General features: G+C 41.9%; 1 protein-coding gene across 1 annotated transcript; it reads left to right on the top strand.

Annotated features, from left to right (window-relative positions):
* The first annotated feature begins 707 nt into the window (after positions 1 to 707).
* On the top strand, positions 708 to 9,559 carry LOC115108088 (galectin-3-binding protein B). Its single transcript, XM_029632042.2, has 6 exons — positions 708 to 864; positions 3,950 to 4,040; positions 4,243 to 4,434; positions 5,063 to 5,194; positions 5,812 to 6,085; positions 6,215 to 9,559. Exons 2-6 carry the CDS (start codon positions 3,980 to 3,982, stop codon positions 7,308 to 7,310), a joined length of 1,755 nt encoding a protein of 584 aa, XP_029487902.2. The 5' UTR covers positions 708 to 864; positions 3,950 to 3,979; the 3' UTR covers positions 7,311 to 9,559.
* The last annotated feature ends 539 nt before the right edge of the window (positions 9,560 to 10,098 follow it).

Below are 10,098 nucleotides of genomic sequence, written 5' to 3'. Positions count from 1 at the left end.
ACACTAATACAGGTCAAATGAACGAGTCACTCAGAAAGACGAATCACTACTCTCGATTCAGTAAAAAATGTCGTTCAAAACGAACGAATCGTTCGCGAACTGCAAATCACTACCATCCATGTAGTGAACCGAGCCACGAAGAGAGAGCAAATTTGTGCAAACTTCAGTTCTACTCAAGCCAAGTCTTTCCAGCGTTTTGAGTAGAAAATGGTCAGCATGCGGCTGCTCACCGGCTTGTTGCCATGATCCCACTCTTGAAGAAAACTCATCACTTTACTGATAGCTGTTTTGTTCCTTGCTTGTGGACATCATTACTGCTTTCCACACCGTCGAACAGCAAGGGCAAAGGAGTTCTGATGTGGATATGTAGCTAGCCAGGCAGCTAGCTAACATTAGTAAATTAGATTATATAAAGTGGCCACAGCTTTTCAAATTGTTTGATTCAACTGCTTAGCTAGCTAATCCGAAATGGGGGTCTTCCCATTCCCATGCAGTGATGTACGGGATATGTAAAAACAATGTAATAACACGTTTATAACCCAGCGTTCGTGGCAATGCAATTTTGGGAATCCAGCGTGCTTGGTCATGAACACATTTGCGAAACACATGGCATAATCATAGCCAGCTTGACCTACATAGGACGCTGCATATTGAATGCGTTGCGTCGTCCCATGTAGGAGTCTAGGACTAGCAATGCATGCATATCCTATTCAATGTCATTTGAGCATTCTGAAGAAACGAAACTCATGGATTTGGCCAGCCCTCGAGTTTCGAACAGGGAGGAGATTATGTAGAAAAAGTGAATATCAACTCCAACGGGGGTATTTATTTAGAGGTACCAGAATCTTAACTGCGAGGCAATTGGTAAAGTATTATTATTTTTAACATTTTAATGTACAATGATTTAATGTGACTGAAATACAAAAAGCTAATAATACTGGAGGGAACAATTAAAATAAGTGATCAAGCAAAATCAATGATGAAGAGAGACGGAGACAATAGGTTGCTCTCAGTGGTTAACTATCGTAACAATCTACAGTGTAAATTGTCTGTCTTTAAGATTGTAGTAGTAGTTCTGATTTTATATGTGAAGTAAGTTATACCTCTGCAATGGCTTTATTATGTTTTTAGTGTGCATTTCAGTCTGTAATTTATTTGATTGCTGGATGTTTTTGGAAATGTTGCACAATATGTTCCTTTAGTGTGTGTTTAGGAATGCACATTTCGGTCAATTTTGGTGCCAACTAGGCTACCTGCCAACGGGCGGCACTGTTCCTCGGCCGTCATTGAAAATAAGAATTTGTTCTTAACTGACTTGCCTAGTTAAATAAAGGTAAAACAAATATAAAACATTTACCGGTTAACAAATGGTTACTTTTTTTCCAAACAGTAAAATTATGTTACCAACAGAAAATACTATCAGAGATCTGTATATAATGACGAGATACGTATTTCTCTGCCCGAACAATGGTAGTCGTCCCACCACTGGAAGGCAGGAGACATAGAAACGCATTGGGCTTGTTCTGGACAGATTTTGGCGAGAGCGAAACCTCTCGCTTCGCCTCTTCCTCTCTGATACAATGTTTAAGCGTTATACTACGGGGCGGTCTAATCCCGAATGCTGATTGGTTAAAAGTCAAATAAAATCAAACTTTATTTGTCACTGGCGCCGAATACAAGTGTAGACCTTACCGTGAAATGCTTTACTTACAAGCCCTGAACCAACAGTGCAGTTCAAAAGTTAAGAAAATATTTACCAAATAGACTAAAGTAAAAAATAATAATAAAAAGTAACACAATAAGAATAACAATAACGAGGCTATATACAAGGGTTACAGGTACAGAGTCAGTGTGCGGGGTACATGTTAGTTGAGGTATTTTGTACATGTAGGCAGGGGTGAAGTGACTGCATAGATAATAAACAACGAGTAGCAGCAATGTACAAATGTAAATTGTCCGGTGGCGATTTTATTAATTGTTCAGCAGTCTTGTGGCTTGAGGGTAGAAGCTGTTGAGGAGCCTTTTGGTCCTAGACTTGGCACTCTGGTACCGCTTCCGTGCGGTAGCAGAGAAAACAGGCTATAACTTGGGTGACTGGAGTCTCTAACAATTTTATGGGCTTTCCTCTGACACCAGCTATTATATAGGCCCTGGATGGCAGGAAGTTTGGCTCCAGCAATGTACTGGGCCGAACGCACTACCCTTTGTAGCGCCTTAAGGTCAGATGCCGAGCAGTTGAAATACCAGGCGGTGATGCAACCGGTCAGGATGCTCTCGATGGTGCAGCTGTAGAACCTTTTGAGGATCTGGGGACCCATGCCAAATCTTTTCAGTCGATTTGTTTTGGGACTATATCTTGTGGAAGGATGAAATAGTATGAATAAATTCATCAAAATAACATTGAATTAAAATATGTCAATCATTATTTGAATATGTTGGTAATCCGTTGTATAAAAGTGATAATGCCCTCGAAGCCGGTGTTTGGAGGATATATCGGCACGGTTTGCCTGCCCTCGACTTCGTTTCGGGCCTAACAACACCCGTGCCAATATATCCTCCAAACACCGGCTTTGAGGGCATTATCGCTTAAATAAGGCCTGAGGAGGTGTGGTATATGGCCAATATACCACAGCTAAGGGCTGTTCTTCCGCACGACACAACGCAGAGTGCCCTGACACAGGCCTTAGCCGTGGAATATTGGCCATAAATCACAAAACCCAGAGGTGCCTTATTGCTATTATAAACTGTTTACCAATGTAATTAGAACAGTAAAAATACATGTTTTGTCATACCCGTGATATACAGTCTTATATACCACGGCTGTCAGCCAATCGGCATTCAGGGCTCGATGCACCCAGTTAATAAATGCATATAAGAGCCGGACATTTTTCATTAAGAGCTTAATGGAAACATGCAACAATAGCAAGCCAATCGCCTTACAGTCAAAATGCTATAGCCTATTATTGAACATGCAACTCCTGTAATGAAGTAGTTAATAAAAAAGGAATTTTCAAACATTTGCAAAAATGGAATTAGCTAGGAAACACAGTTCAAAACATTGCACCTAATGCGAGCGGTTCCATATGTGACAGATGGAAATCTCTGTTAGAAACTTAGAAAGAGGGGGAATCTATAACAACAACTAGGATTGGTTGCTAATATAACTAGGATTGTGCCTTCGGCTTCTGAACAATGAAGAAAGTTGACATGAAAACCAATAGAACAGGAGAGAAATGCTGTTTAATGGCACCAGGAAGTCTTTATAAAATAATTGCCGCCTCGTTTCTATGGATGGATTTTCTCAAGGCTACTTTAAAGCAAGGTAAGACATGCCTCATTATTTTAAGTGAAGCTTTCAGACAATTCCTGCCTCAAGCTCACATTGCCAAGTGGTGGGTGACGCGCTGATAGCCTGCCTACGGTTGACTATAGCCTATGCACTGGAATGGCAAATGGGAGGCGCTTTAAGTACTAGTTGAGAAATAAAAATTGTTAATTTTAATCGTGGCCGTCAAAGTTTTTAACACGGGATTGTATTTAGAGTTGTTATTTATTGTGCAACGACTGGGTTGACAAAAGCACCTTTCACTCCATTGAGGACCTACTCTCTCTGGCAGGTGATAGGATATTCTACTCTTCAAACTAGGCTCTGTGTGCTTTTGCGCGTGTGATAAATAAGATGCATGACGACTAAGGAAAATACACACTCAAATGTCATTCTACTAAATTATGCAAATAAAACCATAGATTGATAGCATGACCGGTCAGATGTATTTTCGACAGCTAGGTTAACCGTTAACATCCGTAGTTTGTGCGGGGGGGCTTAGGAAAAGTCAAAAGACACATTTCTGGTGTTACTAATGGGCAATAAAATTGTATTTTATTATTTTCTATTCTGTATTCTAATCACTTTTATATCTCAACATTCTTCCTTGCCCATGTTTTTCAGATACTTATCACCTGGAGCCTGGCTAGAAACATGTCAGGGGAGTATTGCCTAATTTCCTGTGTCCTTCTGCTCATGGTCAGCTTGTCTGTGGGTGAGTTCATGCAGTGGTCATCCTCTGCAGCTGGAAACCCTTAAAACTGGTTTTCCAAGTGCAATTCATTTCCCGGAGACAGGTTAAGCCTAGGCTTGGACTGAAGCTATTTCAATGGAGATTTTCCACTGTCCACATTTATCAGTGCTTTTGGGGGACTATTTGACTGACTTACTGACTGTATTCGAATGCTTCCATTCAGGGTTACAGAATGGGAACATGAGGCTGGTGGGGGGTGAGCTGGCCCTGGAGGGCCGTGTGGAGATCTACTATAATGGACAGTGGGGGACCGTGTGTGACGACAACTGGGACATTACTGAGGCACAGGTGGTGTGTCGCTATCTCAACTACCCTGGTGCTCTCACTGCTGTGGTGGGTGGGACATACGGACAAGGTAGGTTAGATCTGTATGACCTCACCATTCAGAACCATATACACTTGAGTGTACAAAACATTTGAACACCTTCCTAATACTGAGTTGCACCTCTTTTTGCCCTCAGAACAGCCTCAATTCGTCGGGGCATGGACTCTACAATGTGTCGAAAGCGTTCCACAGGGATGCTGGCCCATGTTGACTCCAATGCTTCCCGCAGTTGTGTCAAGTTGGCTGGATGTCCTTTGAGTGGTGGACCATTGTTGATACACACGTGAACTGTTGACCTTGAAAAATCCAGCAGCGTTGCAGTTCTTGACACACTCAAACCGGTGTGCCAGGCACCTACCATACCCCTACCATATTTGTTGTCTTGCCCATTCACCTTCTGAATGGCACACATACACAGTCCCTTCTTAATTGTCTTAAGGCTTAAAAATCCTTCTTCAACCTGTCTTCTCCCCTTCATCTACATTGATTGAAGTGATATCAATAAGGGATCATAGCGTTCACCTGGACTCACCTGGTCAGTCTATGTCATGGAAAGAGCACGTGTTCCTAATGTTTTGTACATTCAGTGTATAGCATACAATGGAGGTCTGCACTGTTTGTTTGCATGACCCGTGACACGTTTGTATTCCGGCCTTAGGATCTGGTCCTATCTGGATGGATGATCTAAACTGTGAGGGGACAGAGAAAGACTTGTCCCACTGTCTCTTCAAAGGCTGGGGGGTTACTGACTGTCAACATGCTGAGGATGCTGGTGTGGTCTGTGAAAGAGGTACATGTGTATTTGATTATTTGATATTTAAATACTTATTTTAGTATGTTCAAGTAATGTGGCTGGAATCAACTTCTATTGTAAGTATTGGAAAGTATTTTCAAATAGTTTCCTATAAATAGCCTATTATTTTTAAGGTATTTTCAAATACTTATTTCCAAATACATGATTTCAAATACCAAACTGATGAAATGTATGGGTGTATTTGAGTCAGTGTATATGAGTATTTTCAAATTCATACCAATACTTTCCAAGTGTATTTCCAAATGCATTCCAATATTCAACTCCTTGTCTTTGAAAGTTATTGAAATACCTTAAATAATATTTGAACCCAGGTCTACAGTGACCACAGTGACTGATACACGAAGCCCTAGAAACCAGACACAGTGTAATTGAAAGGCACAAAGACAGAATTGAAGTATCCAGTAGCAGAAGTTACTGGCTCACTTTGCGATGATAATAGAGATGTTACAACTGTTACATGTTCAAAGAGGTTTACAATGAATGGCTGTTGGATTTGAAGAAAATATTTGATACATTTCTGATATTTTTTTGATAAACTGTTTGTGCTATTCAGCATATGATGTGCTTAATCAATATTTGTTCTGTTTGATCAGAATCGTCTCGGAATAGCAGTCGCGTCTACACTCTGGACCACAACACAGGCCTCAGTAACCACATGGGGGCGCTGTTTGACAGTGGACGCGACTGTGACTTTGACATCATGGTGCGGGTTGCAAACAGCGCTGTGGAAACCATCTGTGTTCACAAGCTGATTGTCACTCTGGACCCAAATGCCTCCATCTTAAACAGCACACAAGAGGAGAACCTCAGTAACCTCAACCTAGACGTCAGCCTCAACTGCCGGCCACATGTCACCGACTTCCTGAGGTAAGGCTGCACCAACCTGCTAGCAAACCTTAATCTAGTTACTGTTACATCAACAATATTGTTCTGCAAAGCAAAGCTTTGCCGTGGCAGAGAATCCATGTATTTTTGTAATATTTTTATCTTCCTCAGGTATCTGTACACGCGGCAGATTAACGTGACCATGTCCTCTGCCCAGTGCATCCACAAGATGGCGTCCGACTGGGGTCTGAAGCAGCTTCAGGAGGCGGCAGGGAGGCTTTTCACCTGGCTGCTCCCCGATGATGCCTCCTTCCAGACCCAGACCTCTCTGTACGAGTACTCAGTCCACACAGGCGACACAGTTCTGCAGGAAACCTGTCTGCGCTTCCTTGCCTGGAACTGTGAGTCACTGATCTGTTCCCCAGCCTGGACTGGTCTTGCCCTGGGCACAGTAAAGGCCCTTCTAGCCCGTTCAGACGTGGTAGTGCCAGATGAGGCCTTCCTCCTAAAGGGTTTGGAGGACTGGGTGTTGGAACAGGGTAACTCGTCCACCCACGAAGACCAGGTCGCCATTTTGAACCATATCCGTTTTCCCATGATCGCTGCTGAAGATTTGTTCAACCTCAAAGCCAAGTCTGAACTGTACATGGACCAACAAGAGCGTTATAATGCCGGCATGTTGCAGGGCTTTCAGTTCAATGCACTACCCTTCCAGACGCTAGCTGGGGGCCTCCTCCTTAAAAAGGTGGAATACACACCCAGGATCTACACTGGCAAGCCATGGAGCTTCACTTTCAGCTCAAAGGATCTCAACACGTTCCGATTCGTCGGACACTATTCCCACTCAGGTCAGAACCTCAACAGCCTCAGTGCCAACTTTGACAGCCCTGTGCACAACAGTGCCTTTTTTTCCCTGTTCAAAAAGCTCAACTGGAACACCAGGGTCTTTATCCACAACCATGAATGCTCAAACAGCGGCATCCGCTGTCCGTCGCTGCCGATGGTCTCGCTAACTGCCCAGAATAACAGGGAGTTGCCCAAAGAGTATCAGGACAGCATCCGCTACCTCAACAAGGTTGTCCTGATGTGTGAAGGGGAGTTTGTATTCCATGTCCAGGATTTTGCATCCACGATTGGCAATGGCGGCAATCAGGCCCAGATTCCAGCAAACATCTCTGCGGGCCAGGCCTATCCGTGCCACTCAGACCAGTTCTCCTACCGTGTGGTGGTTCAGCCTGTGTACACCACTGAGATCAAGGAGAATTAGCAGGAAGTAGAGGGACAGGAATATGAGGAGATAAAGTGAACAAAGATCACTTGGTCGTTAGTAGTTCTTTTTCAATTATCCAAGTTTAACAAAGCAATTTTAGCAACGTCAATGTATGTAATCCTAAGTGTTTTGTTTAACCCATCCAATATCTTCCGAATGTCACTTCCAGGCAACACTGCATTATCATTCTCAGTGGCGATTTTAGCATGTAAATCTTGGTGTGGCAAAAAAAAAAAAAAAATGATATGCATGCCAGCAAAGCCACAACACTAAACAATACATTAATTGCACTATAACGGTGACAAACAGTGCCCACAAACTGTTAGGGTCAACTTAAAGCGGTCCTAACAGCAGAGTCCCAACAGCAGTCCCAACACCTTACCACTGCAACACCTGGCTATCAGCGTCTTTGTCTGGCAGCGAAACAGTTAATTCAGCCTCATTTACTGCCTTAAAAAAAAAACAGCTGTCATGGCTGACTTGCTTAAACAAATGTAGTTTCTACTGACAATTGAGATGTACAAACTATGGAATAAGGGGAGGATAAGGGGCAATCCATAATTTCGATTAAGACGTTAATGAGCGAGCTAGGACGGATATAGTCAATATAACTATTTGTTTAGCACTTTTGAAATGTACAGCGACCGAATTCAGAACATGGGTCGTTTTTACAGTGTTCTCCCTGTACACCAAGTCAAGTGTAGGATAAATAAAGGGGGCATTTAAGCAGACAATGAAAGCTCTTCCAAAATTTGATGATTACATTTCTCTAAAACAGGTTATAGGCTACATGTGCATCACCAAGTCAGAACAGTAGGCGAAATTAAGAGGGGTAAATAGACCAAATGATCAATCAATCAATCAAATGTATTAAAAAGCCCTTTTTACATCAGCTGATGTCACAAAGTGCTATACAGAAACCCAGCCTAACACCCCAAACAGCAAACAATGTAGCAGCACGGGTGAGGCACATGGGCTGCTAACAGCTTACTACACAACATACACTTAGTATTACTTTCTTAGATACAGTAAACATATCTCCCTGGCATATTACATCATTTATGCAGCAGCATACAAGACATTTTTGGACTCACCTTGTTGTGCTGTTCTCACTTGAACAGGAAGGTGTCACGTCACAGTGGTCCTTTGTGTGCTTTTGTGATCAAAGTCTCTGGATTTATGGTGCTTTCAAAGACAACTGGGAACTGGTTGAATCATGATGACTTCAGTGATCTTCAGGTCGTAGCTCTAGAAAGAGGCCAGAGTGCCCGATTTACAATTCGGAGTTGGATGTCCGTTCAAAACGTATTTCCCAGTCAGAGCTCGTTTTTTTCCGTATTTCCCAGTTGTCTTGTACTCAAAGAAGTCAAGTTTTTGCAGTTCCGAGTTAACGGTTGTTTTGAGCGCGGCATAAATCATGCTTCATTGATAGCATGGCCAATGTTGAATGTTTTCATTTTAAACGTGGAAAAGAGCCCCTTTATCCCAGATTTGGGACCACACAGCCACTGTCACTGATTCCTTCCAAACCATTCATTGTTGAATTTGCGATTTCAAACTAGTTGTGTAATGTTTATATCCAATGGCCGATGAGCACTGATACATTTTATCTATAGTTTCTCTTCATTATTTCTCTTCATATGACAAGGATTAAAAAGATTTGACAGTAGATTGTCGACTTGATTCATGGTGATGACTGCTAGCTAAGATTTTGAAAGCAGTCCAATCAAAGCTACTGTACATATACTGTGAATTTATGTAATTTTATGGGTGGCCAATGACATTGATCCTTCTTGTATGGGCACTTCTAATGTAACATAGTGTCCCCATGAGTGACAGAACACTGAGCCAATCATGGTGCAACGCTCCGTATTTTCTGCTGGCTTGCCCCACCACCACAGAAAGCACTGAGCTAGGCTGAAACACCTGCATTTTGGAGCTGCCTTACTCAAGAAAACAAAACCAGAGACCATGTTTGTATGCAGCTTTATTAACTCAATTATATATATATATTATAATTTTTTACATTGTTTTCAAACTGATACGTGACGTGTATTAATGCCAAAATAACATGCAAAAGAGGCAAAGACCCCCCCAAAAAAAAAAATGCGGGGCTTAAAACAGGGTCACCACTGATCGTTCATAATGTTTAATGTTACTTTGAAAAATGTGGGTCATGATCATATGTTCACGACAAATAACTTTCTATGTATGGTTGTTTTTAATAAAAGTTTTAGTGAAGTTAATACGTCTCTTTGTTCTCTATGATTAAACAGGACCATCTCACTGGGCACAGACATCAATTCAATGTCTATTCCGTGTTGGTTCAAAGTCATTTCATTTAAAAGACTTGGATACATCGTTGATTTAATCAGTGTGTTGCAAAGCAATTGGTTCTTAGCTTAAGCCAATATTACACAGATTAGCTCACAGTTACAGAAATCAGGACTGCAGACAGGCTCTATAGAACTCGATATCTATGTGAGTGGCTGTGTCCAACCCACCACCACATGTTATGTTGGGCACCTACAGACTAAAAAGGATGTTATTGTCACAGTCTCCCTAGGCATACGTCATTGCCTACAATGATGAATATACACAGATGAAAGGGGTTAATTATAATATTTGGTACATCACTAGTTGCCTCCCACAATGTTAACAATGTTCCAGGACATTCTGGTCTCATAGACTAGACGTAACATAGTAAACGTAACTGACACAGAAATTAGTAAGATATGTTGTGTTTGGTATGGTTACATACGACAGATGGTTACTTAACTCTTGT

The sequence above is a fragment of the Oncorhynchus nerka genome, linkage group LG24, assembly GCF_034236695.1.
Source record: "Oncorhynchus nerka isolate Pitt River linkage group LG24, Oner_Uvic_2.0, whole genome shotgun sequence".
Lineage (NCBI taxonomy): Eukaryota > Metazoa > Chordata > Actinopteri > Salmoniformes > Salmonidae > Oncorhynchus > Oncorhynchus nerka.
The sequence above is the reverse complement of the archived record's forward strand: the minus strand, read 5'-3'. Positions and strand labels throughout refer to the sequence as shown.

Coding starts and splice junctions, on each gene's coding strand:
- LOC115108088 (XM_029632042.2), top strand. CDS start 3,980: ATGTCAGGGGAGTATTGCCTAATTTCCTGTGTCCTTCTGCTCATGGTC. Junction 4,041..4,242: donor CATGGTCAGCTTGTCTGTGG/GTGAGTTCATGC, acceptor GCTTCCATTCAG/GGTTACAGAATGGGAACATG. Junction 6,086..6,214: donor CATGTCACCGACTTCCTGAG/GTAAGGCTGCAC, acceptor TATCTTCCTCAG/GTATCTGTACACGCGGCAGA.